General features: G+C 37.4%; 1 protein-coding gene and 1 pseudogene across 4 annotated transcripts in view; both read right to left on the bottom strand.

The window, feature by feature from the left end:
• Nucleotides 1–15,121, bottom strand: part of LOC117426696 (dynein axonemal heavy chain 11-like) — a 74,225-nt pseudogene extending 59,104 nt beyond the window's left edge.
• Nucleotides 15,122–18,086: 2,965 nt separating this feature from the next.
• sp3a (sp3a transcription factor) overlaps nt 18,087–24,756 on the bottom strand; it is a 9,799-nt gene continuing 3,129 nt past the window's right edge. For all 4 annotated transcript variants that reach the window (XM_034045267.3, XM_034045265.3, XM_034045266.3 and 1 more), the window contains 4 exons: nt 24,657–24,756; nt 21,377–21,566; nt 20,810–21,006; nt 18,087–19,355 (listed from right to left, as the gene is read on the bottom strand). The exon at nt 24,657–24,756 is cut by the window's right edge and continues 1,275 nt beyond it. In XM_034045267.3, the coding sequence (XP_033901158.2) occupies nt 19,036–19,355; nt 20,810–21,006; nt 21,377–21,566; nt 24,657–24,756 (807 nt within the window). In that variant the 3' untranslated portion in view covers nt 18,087–19,035. The remainder of the gene's footprint in view (nt 19,356–20,809; nt 21,007–21,376; nt 21,567–24,656) is intronic.

The following is a 24,756-nucleotide window of genomic DNA, read 5'->3' as shown; positions in this document are numbered from 1 at the left end:
TGCGCTTCTATACTCAGAATTCAAGTCAACCGCTTTGATGGTAATAAAATGTAACCCCCTGCGACGTCTCTCACACAACTAATTTGTTATGCAAATGATCCCAGAAATACATTGTGCAAAGGTTGCATCTCCCTGGGGGCAAGTGGGAAAGACCCTTGGAGAGAACAGATTTAAGGCCCATGGTTGGCAGGTTGTTCTGTATCCACTATGATTGCACATTATTGTTTCATTCTAATGTCTGGAGGCAGCCTATGCTAATATCTTGAACATCGGGCATGCACAGTGATGGTCTATAACAGTGTTTTAGTCTCCCCATATAGTACATAACACAATGTATAGATGGCTTAATTAAAAAAAGAAAACCTTTTTTTATTAATCTGAATTGAATGGCAAATAAAGAAAGCAAATATGTTTGCTGTGACAGCAGTTTTAGCAAGTGAATATCATAAGCTACAGGATTAAACATAACTCACCATACAAGGGGAGGTATCATCACACCCATTTTCAAGTAGGCCTTCTCTATCAGATTAATGCAAAATGCATTACCAACAAACACTGAATTGTTATCTTTAGACAGCTTTTTTTTTTTTGGAGTTCACAATTTCTCGCTTCACTGGAGCCTACCTCCAGCTTGTTACGAGGACAAAAAGAGAGAAATGGTTTGGTTCAGAGCACAAAGCTGATCTCACCTCAAAGTGAACACATTTCCTCCTGATAACTGCCACTTCATTGGCCTGCAGAGGAGCTACTTCATGCTTTACTGTGAAGGCAATCTATTCAAGGGTATTCCATTTCTCTGGGAGCGCCTGTTGTTAGCCAAAAGAAAAACACACATCTTTTCACTCATTTACCGCCTTATACATTTTAATGAGGCAAACATTCTGAGCTGTGGTTATAAACGATATAATCTCTTGCATTGCTTTCATTAACTATATTATGTAAACATTCTTATTTTTCTGTAAACTGAAAATTGTCTAACGGTATGTTAAACATTGTCCTTCAATAAACAGTCAATGTACTGTATATCCTTTATTGGGAAAGTATAGGACACCAAGTTACTCCGTTGAGGTTTTTTCATGTTTCATCTAGAACAGTCGTGCTCTGAAGGTACCAGTTTATGTAAGTGATCCAGCAACCAGACCAATCTTTATGGTTAAACAAGCCATACTGATGACCAGGGAAATCCTGAGTCACATAAAAAAAAAAAAAAAAACTTTTTATAGTATAGTATTTTAAAATCTATTAACTGAGATAAATGGGATATATGACTCCTAAATCAAAAGAACCATATTGTGGAGCTCAGTGAGCCACACATGGCCGAGCCATCCACTGGACATTCCTGGGCTAAAATCATAAGTGCATTATGACTGTTACCCTGCAGGGTCTATACAAACTCACACCTGTGCCTTGAAAGAATATTTTATAAGTCAGCTTCCCATGAAAAGTCTAATATCTTCATGCATCATAAAACAAGCAAACACAATTTAAATTACACAATGGTTTCAGTGCAATGTTTTAACGACCTCAAGCTGGGTGTAAAACTGCTCAGGCAATTGTTGGATATTCAGGTTCTGAATAGATCAGAATTTGACTTCAAGGGTTTAAAATGATCGCCTGTTATCTGCCTGTCGTGGATAGCCATGAGGTTCCCCGTGATTTCAACAAGACCTCCATAGTCCACGTCTGCGATTTCCTTGGCTAAACCTTTTTCTGTTTCATGAATAACAATTTCCAGCTCATTGACACTGTAATTGAATTTAAAAAGATGTGAAGAATCTACAGTTCAAACCTAAAGTAAACACCTTTTTTTTCAATTTCAATTAAAATAAAATAAAATATTTCTAATACTTTATGCTCTTTGAGATTTAATGTAGAAACTGGAGGACATATAATAACTTAAAGTATCTAGTTAATTTCTAGTGAAATAAGAAGCACAAATACAGTAGACTGGATGTTCTCCCATAGTGTTATTAAGGAAGACTTCTGTTGGTTTAACTGGGTTCTGTTTGTACATAGCTAAAGATTGAAATATTACAATGGATTTTACAGTCCAACTATCTGGATCTAATGAATCTATTATAAACTGTCCACATTCTCAATTTAATAATAATTTTGTAGGTGAAACAATAAGAAACAAAAGGGGGCGATTTGATCAACCTATAACCTGCCGAGATAAACTGGGGTTTTATTGGAGCATTTTACAGCACAGAGGAATCATCCTGGAGGTTGATCCATTTCAGGGCGATTCCTTAGTGCTGTAAATGCTCAAATAAAATCCAGCTGTGAGCCCCTGCATTAAACACACACACAATCCTTAGTGTCAGTACTTATATATCCATTATAATAGGTTGTCTTTGCTCGTATGATAATTGATTGCAAATGTTGCTTGGTTGAGAAAAGGTGTGAAAGGTGAGAAGGAATAGATAGAAATAGCAAGAAATGAGATTATAATACATTTATTGCGATTTATTTAACATTTTGTTTTTCATTAATATCATCTTTTGTTCCATTTTCATATACAATAGTATATAGTTATATATAAAATGAATACCGGTACATTAAATGCCATGCTGTTACATCTCTATATTGCACATGCTAGACTAATGAAATCATGGGATTGTGAGAGCTTTAATGAAAGTCAAACTGAGCACACCTGCATTGCACCGAGGAAACTAGAAAACATGATGGTTTAAACTGCAGAAGTGGACTGCTTCATCGAGAGTAGTTTGTCTGTACTGAGAACATGGCCATAGAAAATAAACCGCTGCATGAATTCATTCCTGTCATCCATCCACAGGTGGCTGGAACTCCTTGACTTTGACAATGACACTCTTTACTCTACTCAAGATGATCTGAGAAAGCTGAGCTAATTCAGCCAACTGGTCTACATTGACCTTAATAGAAAAATAAAAAAGTATACAGTAAGACAGAATTTAATAATAATAACAGTATCTGCTTAGAGCATTGTCCTACCTAAAATCTCAGTTAATAGCAGATCACAAATCACAAGTGTCACTGTGAAGGCTTTAACTGACACTTATTCCTTCAGCTATTATTAGCATGTCTTGTAATTACCCACACTATATTAACGTTACATTGGGTTAAATTAGCCACACATTTCAAACTGCATGCAATACCAATTACCTGATAGGTAATGCATTGGGCTACTCGATGTATGAAAGAGGCAGTCTTAAAGATATCTTTGACCATCCCATCAATGATGTCATAAGCATTAACATGTATTCCAAAGTCTAAGGGGAGCTTAAAAGTCATCTAGCTGCCATTAAGTACCAGCTGCACCTCAAATAAAGGGGCGATCTTCAAAGCAGTGTCAGTGTTCTCAATAAAGTATTGGAGAGAACGTTGACGAGCCCATCTAAAACCATGCTATCGATTTACTCAGTGTACACTCTCCATTCAGCAGATCCTGGATCAGCACCAAATAACTTCAGATTCTCCTGTTTCAGATAAAGAATTTCATTATTACAATTGGATACATTCATTATTACAATTGGATACATTCATTATTACAATTGGATACATTCATTATTACAATTGGATAAATGAGAGAGGTTTCCAATATTCGTTCAATCCCTGGGTTCTGCCTGCAGAAGATCCTGGTGACAATTGAGTCATATTGTTTGGTTGTCTAAGCCAGACTCAAACACAGGTCTCCAGAGCAGTAACTGCAGGCACCAACTGTATTATTTCTTCTTTTTCTACCACAATTTACCATGTCTGCCTTTTCCAGAAATAGTGCATATAAAAAGGCACTTTAATGTGTTGTGCTCTATAATCATGCAAACGTGACTTTTACAAAAACTCATGTACATGTTTTATGTTTACTAGGTGAGACAGCTACCATTTCTAATAACCTTTTCGTTCTAAAATGTTAAGGGAACATCTATAAATTCATAGACTCTCTAGCAAGGGGTCGTTAATAAATTACAGTACCATTACATAATGAAGATGTCTGGGGTATCCCGAGTGGCGCATCCAGTAAAGGCGGTCCGCACAGAGTGCAGGATGTGCCCTATAGCCTGGAGATCGCAGGTTCGAATCCAGGCTATGTCACAGCCGACCGTGACCGGGAGTTCCTAGGGGCAGCGCACAATTGGCCGAGTGCTGCCCGGGTAGGGAGGGCTTAGGTCGGCAGGGGAATCCACGGCTCACCGCGCATCAGCGACCCCTGTGGCCTGTGGCTGTGGTTCTGCAGTGGAGCTGCCAGATCTGTGTTGTCCTCCGGCACTATAGGTCTGGTGGCATTGCTGTGGATCTGCAGTGCGAAAAATGACGGCTTGGCAGGAGCACGTTCCGGAAGACGCGTGTTTCTGCCTCTGTTTCCCGAGTCGGCGGGGGGGTTGCGAGTGGTGAGCCGAGGATACAGATAATAATTGGGCACGCTAAATTGGGGTGAAAACCGGGGTAAAATAAAAAAAATAATGAAGATGTCTTACTTCAACGATGATGAAAATTTTCTCCAGTTTCTTGGATCATATTGTAAAGCTTGCCCATCCTCTCGTCTTTGTCATTGAAGCTAAGCGACTGTTTTGAAACAGAAAACAAGCAGAATAGGCAAATACTGTACACTTTTCCCCCTAATTACACCCCTTTTTAGTGAGCTGGAGCTTACAGAGGCAAACTGACGAAATAGACTTGTTTAAAGTAGCATACATGGGTGCATGTGCCAGTGGATTTGTGGGTCTGTGAACAATGCATTAGATTCAAGTGTTTCAGTCATAATTTCAATGCAGTAACCCACATAGTGCCCAACTGCCCATAACCTAGAATTGCCCCCAAGGGAATATGATCTAATTCCATGTGTGATGGAGAATCTGCTAAGGAAAAATAATATATTAGGTGTGACTTCAAAGGTCACAGCAATACTTCAGCAGCAGACAAAAGCAAGTAAAGCTGCAGTATCACTGTGAATAATCTATTTCTATCAGTATGGATAAAAAGAAAATCCTACTTATGAATACGCTAAAGGATGTTTCAAATAATCAACAAACAAGCTAACCAACAACCAAATACAAAAGTAAATTAGGGATCCCTATGTGCTCATCCAGTAAAGGCATGAACATGCTGGAGTGCAGGGCAGATCATGCAATCAAGAGCTTGCTGGTTTGAATTCTGCTGCTACAGAGCTGCTGATTTTGGCTGAGGGCCCACAGGGAGCGTTGTATTGCCATTTGCACTCGCGTGGGCTTGGAAAGGAAATCAACTGGGAAAAGTTCACCTCATCACTCTTCAGTTATCCCTACTGGACAAACTCCCAAGCACGTCAGCATGCCTCTAATAGATATGTAAGGGATAACACACGAAAGGGCGTGGGATGTGTTGCATTAACATGCGGCTGTGGTTGGGTTGGAGGCACGAAGCGAAGTATAACTCAATATTTGGAAACCATATGCACCAAACCACCCATGTCTTGGAGAATTTATGCTGCATTTTCAACTTGGTTTTTGGTTATATCCTGGGTATCTCAATAAGCCTGAAGATTGATTAAAAAGGCGGGATTGCAGTCAGGGTGTGACTGGGTGTCTTCCAGATCCAAAGCTTTTGAAAGTTATTGTATGTCTGTGTAACTGGGAACTAGAATTGAATTATAGGCCATTAAATGTCTTTTTTCTGGCTTACATAAACCAAAATGAATTTGTTGATTTTGCTGAACCATAAAATAAATTAAAAAAAAACCAAAACATAATTATACTAACTAGGCCTTACCTTAAATATCTAATGTTTATTTCAGGTTTTGTAACTTTATTAGGAATAGTTCTCAGTAAATGATGTATTACATATTAGTTACTTACAGCAGGATAAAAGTTTGTTGCATATAATCCAGTCTCCAGATCTTGCTTCAGCAGTGGCTGGTTCAGGTTGGAGTTGCAGTGCGCATCCAGGCTCTCTGTCCATGAAGTGTAGACCTCTTCATCATGCTGATCCAGCAGGTCCAAAATGTTCTCACATTTTTTAAAAACAAGGTCAGCTTCGCTCGCCTCTAAAGATCTGAAATAACACCCAAATACAAAGCATATTTACATGACGCTTGTCAATGCATCCCAAAGAGTGGCAGCACAAGGAGCAGTTACTGTGGCAGAAATAGGCTATTCATTATTTTCACCAAACTTCAGGCAATTTAATGCATGCACAGCTCTTCAACTAGCTCAATTTTACTGACATTTTTCAAAGTGAGTTGTTTTGATGTTTTATTTTTTATGTGGACCAGGCTGGGATAACCAGAACGACTTCAACAACCACTACTGAGCAGGTGCCTGTGAAGTCCAGGCACAGACTTCCCAGGCTTCCATGGTTCAGTATATGATGCAAGTTGCTTGAGTTCAAGAGGCGAAAAGAAGTATTGACTTGGCAGCGGGAATGGAGGTTGCCCATTAATATTGTCCTCCTGATAGGTAAATGCTTCAATCATGTGACTGTTGCTAAGAGCAATTTCTAGTCCTGACAGTTGGATTGTTCTCAATGCTGGTGCTTTTCACCAGTCTTCAGTGGGCTGCAGCAGCGATGGAACATTTCAATGGGGCATTTCAAACTGGGTGAAAAAACAGGGCTAAAATTCCTAAATAAAAAAAATAAAAAAATACATGATTTATGTGTCTAAAAATTATTCTGGTGGCTCAGGATCCTTTCATGCGGCTCCTGGGACCATTTCAAGTTGCCTGCAATTGCTGGCATATTTTTTTTACTGAGAACGGCACAACCACTGTGTAACTAGAAGGAAATAAAAACACACCTATGAAATTCAGAGAAAAAGTTCTATAGAGAAATACCATCACATAGCAACTTCTGGAAACTCCCAACTTCCAGTTGCTGTGTCTCCTGTGATTCCACAAACCAAGATGTAAAAACTGAGAACAAGAGAACAAGATACTGGTGATTTACTGGTGATAAAATAAAATTCATATTCAATATATATATATATATATATATATATATATATATATATATATATATATATATATATATATAGAATATGAATTTTATTTTATAATAATTAATTTTATGGTGTGATTTTTCATAACCAAGAACTGACACCAGTGCACTTAACATGTATTCGTTTTTTGGTCCTTTATTCTGTTTTGCTTGAATCACGTCCTTTGCCTCCATCTATATATCTGATATTATAAAACTACAATTACTTAGCATGTGATAAAATGACAGCATTACAAAAAAGCAATGTACACTGACAAATGGAACCAGGAAACTACTTACTTTTTTCTCTTTGACTGTCAAGGATTTGTTGGCAGCAGCTCATCTCCGTCTCAAGCATTTAAGTAGTTTGGAGCAAAGAGTTTGTTGATGGCCAGCCTCTCCAACAGGGTACCAAAGATTTGCAAAAGCTATCAAAAACAATCATGTCTTTGAACACACAGTTGGAACAAAACATTTCTTTGTTGACTGTAGTTTTGATATTTACAGAATATAAATCTGGAAGTTATTCATGTGGTATTGCAAAAGCATGCGTACAACAAAGATGAAACTAAATTACCTTGAAAGTCAAACAAATATATATGTTTTGTCATCTCTGCAATGATTATGTGTCTGACAACTGTCCACTCTGCACAGTCAATTCTACAGCTAGTAATGATACTGCAAATGGAAAGAAAATTGTCTTCACCTTAAAGGCAGACTCCAGCCCTCTTGTCTGGAAATGCGAAGTTAAGCACAGTTCCTAGTAGCTGATCAAAATCCTTGTTTTGTTCAATGAATCGGGTGTAATCGGAGAGAAAATCCTGTATAGATTACAGTTTTCATCAGTAACTGTGGAAGATAATATGTAAATCATTGTTAAGCCCACACATTCATTGAGAGAGTGTGTCTGCATTCATGCATATTAACTGCAACAATCCTGGCAGAAGAATATAAACTGAGGGTATTGTAGTTCACTTGCATAAACGCAAACCCAAAACACAATGAAGCAATATCGTACATGTTTTAAAGTAAATTTCATACTCAGAGAATGGCAGCCTGCTGTGGGGTATTTGATGGATAGCTAATATCACTACACCAGGTAATTTAACAGGGAGTTTTGAGTGAGTGCTTTCCATTTCACCATTTCATGGAAAAGGTTATATTTCAGGTAATGTTGGAGATTGGGTGTGGGGGAGAAAAAACTAATATTAATTGCAATATTATTTTAAAATGTGATAGTATTGTCTACAGTAATAAGACAATAAAGAAGACTGCACCATCCCACTTACAGAATAATTACACTGCTTATGAAACACTGTTTTCCATCTGGGGAACAAAGAAAACCGTGATCCCATTTCGTGTACTCGTTTTCCCTGAGGTTAGAGGGGGTATTAAAACAGGAATTAAACTGCAATCCCTCTTTTAAAACAACTGTCAAGAAAGCTTTAAGAAAAAAACAGTAAAGTGTGGGTTAAACCTTAAAAAGAGAATGTGGTGTACTTCTCTGCAACAAATTCTTTTATTGTTGAAATTTTAAAAAGTATGATTTCACCAAGTAAGATTGTAGTGATTCAGAACGTTTTTTTTTTTTTTTACCAGCCTCAGTTCAAAGACATACCTCGAAGAGTATCAGCCAACAATTTGAACTTATTGACAACCACAACATTGTTTTTAATTGCACACTGTAAACTATCTGCTGTGCTTTGAAGTACTGTAGATAACCCAGTAGCCACCCTCAAGTTTCGAAACTTGTATGCCATTTTAAAGTTCACTTTCATCCAGACAGCTCTCTAAGCAGTGATGACAAATAATGACAGTAAACAGGACAACGAAACCCAGAGCACAAAACCACAAACTACCAATAACAAGTTTGCATAATAGGCAATTTTCAGCTCCGCAGATAATGGTTCACCTTGACTAACAAAGCTGGCTTCCTCAATGTCAAAAGACCTGCTCCTGGTGCATCACTGCTCCCACCCTGCTGGGAAGCTGGAGGGAGGTCAATAAATTGTCTGAAGATGTTTGTTGGAAATAAAATCACTGACCTACTCCAAAATTGGCCATATTATGAAGACAGAAGAATATGAGGGTATTGAACAGAGACCTGCTGTGCCTCCTTTCTGTACGAGTTACCTGGTCTGTGTTTGTCTTTTACAACAGATTAAGGGCATACGACATTGACAGAACTTTGCCGAAGCTGTATAAAGCACAAAGGAAACCTTTATTTGGAGGACAAACAACAGCAGCTAGTGAAAGTGAAGTACACTGTAAACATCAAGATTGGGTTAGAACTGCATCTAAACCACACTGCTGTTCTTTCTCACAATGTATTCCCCATTCCACTTCCACAAACCACAGTTGATTATCACACACGATAGGTATCAGTTCTTTGCTTATAAAATGACAGTATATTCATGGAAACTGCTCAAGGGATATGAGTGGTGTCTGAAATTAACTATCAGGGGAAATCAAAATGAGTCTCATTTCTGAAGATGTTTGGTGCCTTTTTGAAAAAAATAATTCAAATTGTTTTCATTACCGGAGTGCTGGGATGACACATAATTGCACATAATTTTCAAATTGTAGCAGATGAGTTGTGGAGAATGTTTTTGTAACACTGCAGTCTTGCAGTATACAGAGTTGTGCATACCTGCTTTAACGTTATCATTATATTTATGTATTTTGTGCATAAATGGAAATAAAAAAAAAGAATACCACATACAATTGAACTGAAACACAAGTAGAGCTGTGTCAGAAAAATAAACATGTAAAAAAAGCGGTCAGTCAATCCAGCCTCATATCTCTAAGTTACGTGGTGTATTACAGCTAAAACTGTATAGGTGCCCATAAACAAACAACACAATAACTGACAGGAAGTGCACCTTTCCCTGGCCAGCAGTCTACTCCGTTTCCACTGCCATAAACCGCTGGGCCCTCACCAGGCGTTGCATTTTCAGTGTCCTTTTTTCCAAGTCGTACCAAAATGAAATTCTGGCCTCACAGGACATCTGAACCTGACCCAGGGCCACACACCAGGCTGTTATTAAGAGTGGTGCAATCTAGTTTCATAGTACTTTGTACTACTGATCTTATTATACCAGTTTAAAGAAATTTAAAAGCATTGTGCACAGACAAAACCACTGTGTTTAGTGGTAAATAAATAGGCCTACTTATTATTTAAAGACAAACGTATTGTGTATAATGGTAAAAAGAACCAATAAGCTAGCTATATTAAAAAAAATAAAACAAAGAACCATAAAAAATAAATAAAACTATAGGCATATAGCCATACCAGTGTGAACATGGAGGAATAACTACTCATATGCACTAAGCCCTATAAGAGCATTTCAAATGTATTTTTGTAATACTTTAAGCTATCGGGCACATGTTAGAATTTTTACAATTTAAAAACCTAACTGGATGCTAGACAGTAGACACTAAATGACTTCCAAACCGTTCATTAATGTTTAATTATATTCTAATCACACACTTTACACACAGTTAGTATGCATATTACATCATAAAAACAAGCACCAAGCACCAAAGCTGTAGCACTGACAGTCCAACTTTCTTCTTAAAACGTACATGGTCTATGCAGTAAAAGACGGGTGGATTTTAACATTTTCACCTCAACCGTTTCTTTCAAAAGCCTGTCAATTTTGTATAGATTTCAGCAGACGTGTTTCAGAGGGCATCACTCTACCCCCTGCTGTTGCTGAGATAGGAAGGTTTAAAAAAAAAGCACTCTGTGAAGAAACAATGGAGTACCTTATACTAAAAAGAATACATTTCCTTGGCAATTACAAAGTAATATAGCCTATTGATTAACTGCATATAGCTGATTAAATAATTGTATTGCAATTATATTTTGAATGCTGTGCCATTTAAATGCTGTAAAATTACTGTATAATATGCCTGTAACAAAGGTTCTATTAGTTCTCATGCTTTGTTCTATTTTATTGCTCTGTTAAGGATCATTCATTTTTCTCTGCAGTTTTTCTTTAACCTCAGATCATTCATTAAGTGTTAAGGCAGTTTGATGTTTTAAAGGTTTACCTCTGCCAAGACTGTTCTATAGATAAATACACCAGTCATCAGGGTTACAGTAATGTACAAATATGAATTTGTATGCTATTTTTTTAGACTAAACCAGTGATATAAAAGGAAACTTTTCCATTACCAGATTCCCTTAATCCAGCGGATCGTACTTCCTTTCTCGCAGGACCCTCCACCTGTCATGGAATTCCTCGTTCATGCCGTACAACATTTCACTGAGAATCTTTCCCCAGGATCCCCCGAGTTCGATCTTCTCCAGTTTGAGGAAGTCGAGAGCTGATGCAAATAGCTCCTGGAAAGCATCACATTTCATCCATTGAATTACTACATTGGTGGTCACCATTAAAAACTATAATGGGGAGGGGGCTTTAACTCATCTTCCACGGGTTGTATCTGCTTAGCAGACAAAACATAATACAGTGGAACTACCTTTAACAAAACTCTTTAATTCAGACGAGTATCTTATTTCTAAACTGGAGGACGTGTCCCACAACAATTTGCACAAGTTTCAAAAAGTCCCCTTTGTCCAAACACTAATATACAAGCTCTTTGCCCTCTGAGAAGTTTGAACAAAAGGGGTTTTACTATAGTAACACTGCATGTCTTTTCATGAACTGGAGATAGTTAATACATTATTATGCAGCACGTGACGTATTTACCTCAATCTTCAGCAGCCTGTCGAGGATCCTGTTATTTGGTGCAAAAACGAGATTTGAAGGGAAGTCCCACTGTTTCACTTCCTCCCCTCCTCTGTAATACCGGCTCATCCTGTCTTTGTGTTCCGTGAGAGACTTCTTGAAGCTTTTCAATGTCTGTATGGTTTGTTGTACTTTCTCGATTCCTTCTTCCAGTTTCATTTTAAAAAGCTCTTCAGGAATCAAGTATGCAAAGGCCTAGGAAGACAACAAAGGCCAGGTTTTATTTATTTTACTTGTTTGTACTCTAAAATCAGCTTCATTTTATGGGGGACACAAAAAATACTGGCATCACTCTATAGATATACCTCTGCTCCTTTTCAGAAGAAAATGCTATTCAAGGTAACTTGCTTTTAACCAAGCTTTCCACAGAAAATTGATTTGTATTTTTCATTTCTGTTATAGTGTAGCTCAAATAATAGGTAGCTTGTTCCATAAAATCAAGTAGGTTGATAGTACTTTGCTGTTAATACTTCATACCCGTTTGATCAGAAGATTGCAAAACTCCTGCAGCAAGATGATTCTGGGTGGAACACAATAGTATTTGGAATGGATCCAGATCACGGGGTATGAGAACTTCAATGCCTGAGAACTTCAATTATATTTTATAATAATAATAATAATAATACTACTAATAATAATAATTTACGAGAGGCACAACTGTAAAACCGATGGGGGCCAAGGTCTGAAACAAAAACACACACATACACACACACACATTATATATATATATTAGGACACTTATTAGAATACCTACTTGTCTTCAGATCTCTCTATGCACAGCGGCAGAGGCAGCAGGGTCCTTCCTTCCACCTGGCCTCACAGCATGATAAATTTGCTTTTTAATTTTTCACATGTTTCTTAATGTCTTCTGAAACCACCCGGGGCCAGCCAGCATAATTATTTGGGTTGGCCAAAAAAGGAACCACAACCTATGATAACATACAGACATGCTCAAATTTGTTGGTACCCCTCCACAAAAAACGAAGAATGCACAATTTTCTCTGAAATAACTTGAAACTGACAAAAGTAATTGGCATCCACCATTGTTTATTCCATATTTAATAGAAATCAGACTTTGCTTTTGATTTTTTATTCAACATAATATTGTAAATAATAAAACAAATGAAAATGGCATGGACAAAAATGATGGGACCGCTAACCTAATATTTTGTTGCACAACCTTTAGAGGCAATCACTGCAATCAAACGTTTTCTGTAGCTCTCAATGAGACTTCTGCACATGTTAACAGGTAGTTTGGCCCACTCTTCCTGAGCAAACTGCTCCAGCTGTTTCAGGTTTGATGGGTGCCTTCTCCAGACTGCAAGTTTCAGCTCTTTCCATAGATGTTCGATAGGATTCAGATCAGGACTCATAGAAAGCCACTTCAGAATAGTCCAATGTTTTGTTCTTATCCATTCTTGGGTGCTTTTAGCTGTGTGTTTTGGGTCATTATCCTGTTGGAGGACCAATGACCTGCGACTGAGACAGAGCTTTCTGACACTGGGCAGTACGTTTCGCTCCAGAATGCCTTGATAGTCTTGAGATTTCATTGTGCCCTGCACAGATTCAAGGCACCCTGTGCCAGGCGCAGCAAAGCAGCCCGAAAAACATAACCGAGCCTCCTCCATGTTTCACTGTAGGTATGGTGTTCTTTTCTTTGAAAGCTTCATTTTTTCGTCTGTGAACATAGAGCTGATGTGACTTGCCAAAAAGCTCCAGTTTTGACTCATCTGTCCAAAGGACATTCTCCCAGAAGGATTGTGGCTTGTCAATATGCATTTTAGCAAATTCCAGTCTGGCTTTTTTATGTTTTTCTGTCAAAAGTGGAGTCCTCCTGGGTCTTCTTCCATGGAGCCCACTTTCGCTCAAAAAGCGACAGATGGTGCGATCAGAAACTGACGTACCTTCACCTTGGAGTTCAGCTTGTATCTCTTTGGCAGTTATCCTGGGTTCTTTTTCTACCATTCGCACTATCCTTCTGTTCAATCTGGGGTCGATTTACCTCTTGCGGCCACGCCCAGGGAGATTGGCTACAGTTCCATGGACCTTAAACTTCTTAATAATATTTGCAACTGTTGTCACAGGAACATCAAGCTGCTTGGAGATGGTCTTGTAGCCTTTACCTTTACCATGCTTGTCTATTATTTTCTTTCTGATCTCCTCAGACAACTCTCTCCTTTGCTTTCTCTGGTCCATGTTCAGTGTGGTGCACACAATGATACCAAACAGCACAGTGACTACTTTTCTCCATTTAAATAGGCTGAATGACTGATTACAAGATTGGAGACATGTGTGATACTAATTAAAGAAACAAATTAGTTTGAAATATCACTATAATCCAATTATTTATTATCTTTTCAAAGGGGTACCAACAAATGTGTCCAGGCCATTTTAGAATATCTTTGTAGAATAAGCAATAATTCATCTCTTTTCACAGCTTCTTTGCTTTATTCTATGACATACCAAAGGCATGCAAGTATACATGATAAAATAGCTTTTAATTTCATTACTTTTCAGTAGGAATGAAGCATTATTTCAATGAGCTGTAAGGGTACCAACAAATTTGAGCACGTCTGTATGCATTAAAACCAACAGCACAGACGACAGCTATTTATTATGTATCAATACCTCCCAGCATGCAGTGATCAGAACCTTCATTCATTTCAGGTAGCTAATAGGAGTTCATAGCAGGTCGGCATAGAGGCTTTAAAGAGGCATAAGTAAATGAAATAGATTTGCATGAATCCAATACCATACAAGGTTAAAGAAAGCTCTCGGTTTGCATGTCTATTGCACTGAAACATTCAAGACTATTTAACCTCAGCTGTGTACTCCAGTCAAAGCATGCTACTAGCTGTAAAACATATCAGTCGTTAGGGGAAGCATTGTTTTGTATGTAAAATGGTGCACTTCATTCATTTACTATAGAGGGAGCAATTTGCCAGTATGTTTCCCATAGTGTATAATACAGGTGTTATTTTAAAACATGCATCCCTACATAAATATATTGCCTGTCTTTTACAATTACCTCGTTGGTGAGAAATGGTAATTGCTCCAGGGGAAGGCAAGATACTTCTCCAAACCCAAGCTCATTTTTTAAATTAGTCTTGGATATTTTCATACTGCCATTCTTCAAAATGCAGAGCAATTTTGTTTTCAAAGAAACATAAGTCTTGAAAAAGAATATACATTTTTTCCATAACACAAATGATTATATCATTATCATATCATTATTTCTATGGCACCACTTGTAAAACAAACAGTATATAACAAATTTAGGCTCATACATTACTTTATTTGCAGTCTAAAAGTCAAGCAAGTTCAACCTTTTAACCACAAAACAAATGATTTAGCTTTAAGGTTCTGCCTCACCAATACACATAATCATAAATCTGCGCAGATGCTGTAAGTGGTTGGCCATTATATTTAATCTTCATATTCGTAAGTAGCGTTCTCCCTAAACAACCCACTATTTCATTAGTCACATTTACAGCTCTCCCCTGTCCATCAACATACAGAGTTCCTCCTGGGCCGGTGAACAGAATGAGATGATCAGTGACTGCACTGGTTTTGAGAGGTTCCAGCCAAGGTCTGATGTTAGTTTCCCTTTATGGAGAATAAGAAGCAAAACTTTTTTTTTTTTTTTTTAATACTTAACTGTAAAAAGCCCAAACTGTAAAAAATAAATAAATACATAAATAAATAAATAAAACAAACCAAAAAAAGAAATAAAAAATTGAGGAAGCTACCTAATTACTAAAATGAAAATAATAGAGCTTAATACTGTTCCCTGTTACACTTCACCAAACATTTCTCCAGTTGTTGGCTCATTACTCATTCACACATATGGGTCCACAATTACTGTTAATTGCTTCTGTATGTGATATATTTGCAATTACGTCACAAGGAAGAAGTTTATGTACGGTATGAAGAGGAAAAAAAGTTAAATATTAAAAGATTTTCTCACAGGATAAAAAAAGCGAAATACCTGACTCTATGGTCTGCTGGCTTGTCTCTCAAAGTAACTGATATATAAACCTGGGCTGACAAGGAAAATGAAATGCCTTCTGGTGACAGGTTGTCTGACACTGACAAGTACCTGTCCGACAGTAATTCATGCAGTGTAACGTGCTGCACTCCTGTTTGTACTGCAACCTGATCGCATCCAAGGCTTCCTGGAAAGCTCCACCATCCATCTGAATGAGAAATATATATGGGGTGTATCAAGTATGGGGAAAAAAATAAAAAATAAAAAAATATCCTGTTTGATAGTGCCACCACCTGCTTTCATATGGCTTTGCAATATGTACTGGAATACCCACCATATTTATTTGTATCTTATGTACAAGTTTACAATGCATGTGGAGAAAAGTAGATTCCTAACCAATTTGGTTGTACTAGAAATCTTTTGCCCTAATTTGGTTACTTTTAACACAGTAACTAAACTATCCAAAATATTGTCGACTTATTATATGGACCGATTTGCATATACTCAATTAATTAGAGTAATTAACCTTCACATAAATGACAATTCTGTAACACATTTCATTAACTCGGAAACTGTAATTCCATGTTCGTTATATGCTATTAGGTGTTATATTATAATTAATTCAATTAATTAAACACAAATAGCTTATGCAAATGAGATTGATTAAAAAATGGACAAGTCCTTTACCTTTATAGGCAATATTCTTTCATTTGCAATGCACGGGTGTCCATCAGGCCTGAAAGCTGCCTGATGAACGGTTGAAAATGAAAACAGGTTAATTTATCACGATAAAAAATCTTTCAAGATAGGAGTTACTTCAAGACAAACATCAAGATAGGAACGCTGTAACACTTGACAAGAATGCTGTTTCATAAGAAATGACACATTTTGATGTTTACACCACTGTGTCACACAACTCCTCACACAGGAAATTGCAGTACTTTGACCCACCGCCCTAAAATAATTTACATAATCTACATTTATCTGAATGCAACCAAACCTTGAGTTTTAAGAAATAATTTACATTTTTCATTGGTTTGTAAAATATGTGGCAGTTGAATCTCCATTTGTGACTTTAGCTTCTTGTGCAATTCCGTTTTTTGGTTTATGGTTTACTTCTTGGCATCTTGCAGAGTAAATATTTTAATAAAACATACACCCACGCATGAAACAAACAAAAAAAAATAAATACTTTGCATGAGTCCAGATGTGCTTACTACTTACCTTTAACCACTGCACTGCAGTCAAGAATTTGTGGAACCAGATGCAGTCCTCAGATTGAGCTGAATAACTGCCAATATACAGTAGTAACACTCCTTAACAGAGCCAAACTCATACAAATGTGAAGATTTTGGATCTATTATCATTAATAAACAGTGGCCTAAATGAATAAGTTTATGACACATACTTTGTTGATGTAGAGAAAATAAGTGAATACTTACTAACTACATATTTGTATATTATTTAAATGAGGCAAGTAGTTTTATCTACCACAACCATCATCACTCAGATATGAACTGCTTGTATTTCAGTTCATTACACACGTTGCATAACTAAGTCAACAAAATACTAAATACTATAAAATCAAAAGTCAAAATAGTGTTTTATTAGTGACACTGTTATAATATATTTCAAAATACATGAAGGTAGTTTCTGAATCTGAGGTGGCCCTAAAGGTTACAATATTTTAAAATATTGTCAAGTCAATATTTGGAAACTGGTTACTGGCAGAATTACGCCAGTAGCAAGACTTTATAGCACTCATAAATGTACCTTTTTCTCTTTATTTTTGACAGGATCCATATAATGAATGGTAGAAACAATTATATATATATATATATATATATATATATATATATATATATATATATATAAATAAAAAGAATAAAATAAAAAAGACAAACATTTCAACAGAGTGCATATACTATAAAGACTTTTCAGGGCAGTATTTAAAATTAAAAAAAGAATAAAAAGAAAACATACAAAAAGAACAGTTAAACTCAGGTTGATTAGTAAACATACAACATTCAAAATAAATATGGTTTCTCCCTAGTTAAAAGTAGGAAATTATTATTATTGACATGATTATGCAGACAGCAGAGTCCTAATGAAAGGGACTTCTGTCAAACGGCATCTGTTGATATTTTACAGGTAATTTAGCAAAAAGTAATTTTAAGACCTAGACATATAAAGTATCTTGACACATTATCTCATCCATGGAAATGGATGCTGCATAATTATCTTTGTCATTTGGTCCATCACATGATAAATTGTTATTGTTTATAATAACAAACCAGCACCAGCCTGCAAACACCGCAGAAAACGGACTGTGCTACCTTGTATTTTGACTTTATTGCATGACAGTGTTAAAACATTTTCTTTTTTTAATTGGCAAATTAACCCTTTATCATGGCTTTTTATAAAGGATTCAGACTTTAATTGAGTTCCATTGGAAAATGAAGTTTTACAAAAGTAACACACTTAATATTGTACATATTTAAAAAGTAATTAAAATAACAAGTTTTTGATACAACAAAACCAGTTTACTAAGTAAAGCCTACTATAAATAGCTTTTGCTGCAAGTAATGTATATTAAACGTCAGATCAACAGAAAAAAATACAAAAAAGTTTTAATTACATGATTGTTTCCTTTTGCAAACTACCTTAAGTTCCAATTAACAGGTGGCAAAACTCCCAATTCTAAGCAAATTCAGACAAGCGTGTGTCAATTACAGAACATAATCAAAAAAAGAAAATTGCAGGAAAACTTAGGATGTGCAAAAAAGCAGCTTAATGTAGACATGACACATCTGGACTGCTCACACATCCCAGTACAACCTGGACCACCACGATTTGAGGCTGATCATTTCCATGAATGCTTGGTTTAGATGAATCTGAACTTCTGAAGGACTCATCCCTACCCTCATCGTACTTTATCCAACCTTTCATTTGCAAAATATGCACACCTACAATTTCCCTATTTCATTTTTTTTTTAAGCTGGTCAGACTCCCATTTCAGTATTTTTTTTTTCTTGTCATATTACAAATACATTTTTCAGAACTATTACACATGAACAGTAGCTAAAACCACATGCAACTCCACCATTGTATACTACACAATATGATACAAAATAAGGCATTTCAGTGTGTATTGTAACCACATTAACATCATTTTTTTTTTGCCCATCGGTATAAAGACTGCTAAGGAACATTAACTGATCATTCTTTCTTTTAAGTATATATATATATATATATATATATATATATATATATATATATATATATATATATATATATATATATAAAAATAAAATAATAATAAAAAAAACACGACCAATAGACAAGTTATTATTGGAATTCGTATTACTCCATCACCTCACTGGCAGCCACTGTGACAAGCTGTAAAGGTATTTCTGAATTGGAAAGAATCTCTTGTGGGCTGGTGTTTGTGGAATTCACAGTCCCAATTGCCTGCAGCGAGCCCTGCTGAATGTTGGTAAGGATGAGGGTAGTTCCCCCTGCTGTAATAATGTTATCAGAGGACGTTGTTGCTTCCACCGTTGCCATGACTGTACTGCTGGAGTTAATGCCCTTTTTGTTTTGATGGGTTTTAATATGCTTGGCAAGATGGTCGCTTCGCATAAAACGTTTGGAACACTCCGGGCAGACAAACTTCTTCTCACCTGTCGGGGGAAGAATTGATTGAATTTTACAAGCATCAACAACTTGAACTGGAAAGAGAAAAAATAAAATTGTCCAGAAAAACAAACAGCACCAGTTTAACATCTGTGCTATTTCCCATGGTGAAGCTCAGTTAGACCTGCACACATAGGGCATTCAGTTACATGAATTGAGATAAATACTTACATTCTGGAGATCTGTACTGAATCTATTGGACAGGGAATTGTGAGGGGCATGAAGCAATACTGTATTTATTGATTGATTGATTGATTGAATCAACCTTTTAAATGTGAAAGCGCACACAAACCATTACACAGGCACCAGAAATGTCACCCTTGCAATACATAAAACGTTTAATAAAAGTGAACTTCAGTGACACACATCCCTGCCACAGCTTTAAATGCTGTATAAAAATAAGAGCCCTGTATGCACATGAAAAAATATGCTGCAAGCTTCAGACAGACAGACACCTTCATATACTGTACCCCAGATTCTAAAACTCTAACTTGTGCTAAAGACAGTTTAATCACAATTAAATAAGCAGACCTTTGTAAAAGTTTAAAATGTGATAGATGTACATGTGTATAGACTCTTCCACTATATCCCTGTCACTAAGGGTATGTATCCCCACCATAACATTTTAGCATATTATCACACAATTACTGCGATCAGGTCCACTAGGACTGATGCCAAACACAAGCATCCTATAGTAAAGTTTCAAAACCACTCAGGTCAGATGTAGAGCTAGGATATAAATGATGCACAATGGGGGCACACTGGTGGCATCTTGTATCTTCAGTTATCATAACACTGAGCAACAGAAATTCTTGGATCTAAATCTGGAATTAATTATTTATGAGCTTTACCTCTTCTATACATTTGCAAACCATGTGGAATAGCATCTCATAAAATGTGGTACTAAGATCATATAGGCTAAATGAAGGTACATAAATTGCGACTGCAGTAGTAGGTAACATTTTCGTGGCCTTACCAATAACATAGGACGCTGTGGGTGGTATCATTTTGCAAGGCAATACTTACTGCCATGAAGACTCCTTTTTTTTAACCTATTCAAGTATCAGTCACCTTTCATACAAAGGTTTAAAATATATTCAGTAACATATTCTTCATTGTGCCCATTGGTAAAAACATCTTACAATCAACCTGCCTGTGTGCATTGTTCTGTATCTCTGTACTCACACATGCACAGAAACCTACCTGTGTGCGTTCTTCTGTGTCTGTACTCACACATGCACAGAAACCTACCTGTGTGCGTTCTTCTGTGTCTGTACTCACACATGCACAGAAACCTACCTGTGAGCGTTAGTCTGTGTCTCTATACTCACATGCACAGAAACCTACCTGTGAGCGTTAGTCTGTGTCTCTATACTCACATGCACAGAAACCTACCTGTGTGCGTTAGTCTGTGTCTGTACTCGCATGCACAGAAACCTACCTGTGTGCGTTCTTCTGTGTCTCTGTAGCTCGTCACTGCGAGTGAATCTTTTGCCACAAAACATCCAAGTACAAACAAAGGGCCGCTCGCCGGAGTGCCAGCGCAGATGGGCCCTCAGGTGCGACGTCTTTCCGTAAACCTTCCCACAGCCAGGAATGTGACAGATGTGCTGCTTCTTCTTTCCCAGGTTAGACCCCCTGAAAACACCAACAGTCTTCCTGTTATATCTTAGCCTCATTATACACTTTTAAAAAGTCCACAAATTACACAAATACCTTCTAGTGCAAACCAAGGTTTTAAAATCCATACCTTAACTTTTTAATAGCACTTACAGTATCGCTGACCCCCTTTGTTATTTTTTTTTTTACCTGTGTTTAAAATCTAGTTATCAGTTTGCAAGCCCTACTTTAGGCAGTCTGTTAGACTTGCACTTTGTCAGTCCTTTCACCTTGGCGATGTGAAATTTACTCCACCTCTTCAATGTCTTTTCTGTCACTAACCAACCTGCTGCTTCACCCAGTTTGGTACCAATATGCTACCCTCCCTCGGTTACTGTGCTCAGCTTACCTTCCTCCAGCCTCCTTGCAGTTGGGGCAGGTGCAGGCCACTCTCCGCAGCCTCTTCCCTTCCTGACTCTGTTGGTCCACTTCCTCATCCACCATCTGCACCCTCAAATGGGACAGGTCACTGGTGTTGAGGGTCGAGTCGCTGCTCAGCTGCCATTCCTCAGTGTCCGGTTCTTCTTTTATTTGAATATCTGACAACGAAAACACTCCTTACTGGCCAACAAACAGTCTAATCACCACATAACACAGTGACCAAACCCTTTCTATTGCTGGGATTTAATGCCTTTGTTAAAGAAACTCAAAACAGGGATTTCCTTATAGCACAACTGGACGAACAAACAAAGACGGAAATAAAACACTCAACAAAAACACACTCATGCTTAGCATCAAGTATGCGCTTATTAAGTCCCACATGGATTTTACTATTTTCAGTTGTTCTAATTAAGCTCAGGTGCAACGCGCGGCTGGGATGACTCAAATCGTCATACAATGGGGACCATATTTGTATCCTTTCCAAACAACATTGCAGATAAACAAACTAGCTCTTTATGCAACAGCAAAGAGAAAAAAACAACATGCTTTTATAGACACTCTGGCTCAACCACAAGTGCGTTCTTAACCCTGCATCTTGATTTCTTAACTTAACCAGGCGCTCTGCCAATAGAGTGCTATTAGACAAAAACACACACTTCCTGTAACAGAGACAGCACTTCCCACCAGGCTTTGTTTACTCACTGGGATTGTGTTTTTGTTAATTGATGAATGACATCAGGCAGAATCTAAAGTTTTGAACCTCAGTTATGAACCTTGCCACACATTTAGCTAGATAGATAAATAAAAACTATACGGGTCATTCCATGCCAACTCAACCAGTGCAGTTGCCTGTCCCGTCTCAGATTTCCCTAGAAAAATTCATCTGGGGGTTTTCAGACACGCAGAGTTCAGAAACGATAGGCAATTTTTTTTAAATAAAGGTATATTATTCAGATTAAGCTAAAAGCTGGTATAATGAGATCTATGTATGCATCATTCCACAAAATTTCCCCTTTGATCTGTGACCTTGCAAAGGTCAACCTAAAGTGAGAAAGGGACCTTGACCAGAAAAATCACCCTGGGTGCAATTTAGACGCTACCATCATGTGTAGCACCTCGTTCTACTTCTGTTGAACAGGGCTTTTCAGAAAAAAAATACTAGCAGCACCCTACTCACTTCTGGCAAATTGCCAGACAAGGAGTAACTGACAAGTGTTATTTGAACTTCAGCCTAACCGTTTACCCTGTAGGGGATGTTGGTCCTACAATGTAAGTATTGCTGTAAAAACCTTAGGAACCAGTCTTCCAAATTCTATGAAAAACGTTTGGTTTCAAGTCCCACCACTGGTCATTAAACCCCCTTGAAATTTGAATTTTTGCTATTTGTACCAAGTTTAGGCCGTAATAACTTGCATGGGGTGGGGGACTCCAAAAAATCACCCAAAGATATGTTTGGATAGATGTTAATGAGATCTACAAGCATCAAACAAAATACGTCGGTATCCAGTATAGTTCTATCCTAACTGGCTATTTCTTCAACTTTGCATTCTCTGAGGATTGATTCAGAGGAAAAAGTAACAATGTGGGCTTCCAATGGCATTAGCTTGGAGCTGAGGGGTTATGAACTTGCATATGGGACTTGGGATCTCTTTGTTACATGACACATTTGAAACTACCAAAACCTTACTTAGCTGGGTTTTAAAAACTAAATTCACAGTTTTTCTTAAAAATAAATAAATAAAAATCTTCCTTGTTTACAGCACTGTTTAAATACAGCTGTCTGTCATTGAAGACCTCCTAAACCAAAGACTTTCAGTTGTGCCTGAAATTGACTGACTGGCTAACATCAGAATGCAGCAAATGGCTTTTTCACAAATGGTTGGTCAGTCAATCAATTATGCCACTAGGTAGGCACCACAACTTATAACAAAAAAAAACAAAAAAACGTTATCACTTTTTGCTTTTTAAAATCCAACTAAGTAAGGTTTTGGTAGTTTCAAATGTGTCATAATAACAACGAAGTCCCAAGTCACATATGCAAGTTCATAACCCCTCAGCTCCAAGCTAGTGGCATTAGAAGCCCACATTGTTATTTTTTCTCTAGATCAATCCTCAGAGAATGCACAATTGAAGAAATAGTGAGTTTGGATAGAACTATGTGGTACTTTAACCCCCAGATACGCCCAAAATCCCTGGATACCGACGTATTTTGTTTGATGCTTGTAGATCTCATTAACATCTATCCAAACATATCTTTGGATGATTTTTTGGAGTCCCCCACCCCATGCAAGTTATTACGGCCTAAACTTGGTACAAATAGCAAAAATTCAAATTTCAAGGGGGTTTAATGACCAGTGGTGGGACTTGAAACCAAACTTTTTTCACAGAATTTGGAAGACTGGTTCTGAAGGTTTTTACAGCAATACTTACATTTTAGGACCAACACCCCCTACAGGGTAAACGGTTAGGCTAAAGTTCAAATAACACTTGTCAGTTACCCCTCGTCTTGCAATTTGCCAGAAGTGAGTAGGGTGCTGCTAGTATTTTGTTCTGAAAAGCCCTGTTCAATACGAGTAGAACGAGGTGCTACACATGATGGTAGCATCTAAATTGCACCCAGGGTGATTTTTCTGGTCAAGGTTCCATTCTCACTTTAGGTTGACCTTTGCAAGGTCACAGGTCGAAGGGGAGATTTTGTGGAATGACCCATACATAAATCTCATTATACCAGCTTTTAGTTTAATCTGAATAATATACCTTAAGGAAATTCTGTACAGTGCTTGATTAGCACTGTGGCTAAAATCGATACACCTCTGGAGGCCTGGGTTGTAATTTAAATATGTTTGGTGGTCTTAAACTGCAGTCTTTAAACAGTAACTCTAAACACAATTCTGCACTAGCACCTTTGCAGACAGTCCCTTACCCAGGGTGGTCCCGTCAGTGCTGGCTTGAGGATGCCGGCACATTGCCACTGCTTGCAGCCTCTATAAATAAATATCCATGCCATAGCCAAAGATCTGGACATAAACCATGCATCAAACGTGAAGTGAAAATGATACCACAACAGGTCTCCAAAGCGTGGTTTGTAATTATGAAGAGTCTGCATCCTGTTGTAGTATTGTTGATTATCAGCGAAACCAGTAATAGAAGAACCCCACTGTAGCTAATTCTTACAAAAAGGTCATGCAAATATGACTTCGCTTTATAATGCTTAATTTTAAAAAACACATGGGAAAAGACATACACACCTGCAGGGCTGCTTGTGTCTTCAGTCTGTTGAAACTGAATTCCAGAGGATGTTATAGAATTCACTGTGACAGTCTGCAAATTTGGAATCTGGCCTGTGCT

This window comes from Acipenser ruthenus, chromosome 11, assembly GCF_902713425.1.
Source record: "Acipenser ruthenus chromosome 11, fAciRut3.2 maternal haplotype, whole genome shotgun sequence".
NCBI classification, from domain to species: domain Eukaryota; kingdom Metazoa; phylum Chordata; class Actinopteri; order Acipenseriformes; family Acipenseridae; genus Acipenser; species Acipenser ruthenus.
Note: the sequence above shows the minus strand (reverse complement) of the source record. Positions and strands in the feature narration are given on the sequence as shown.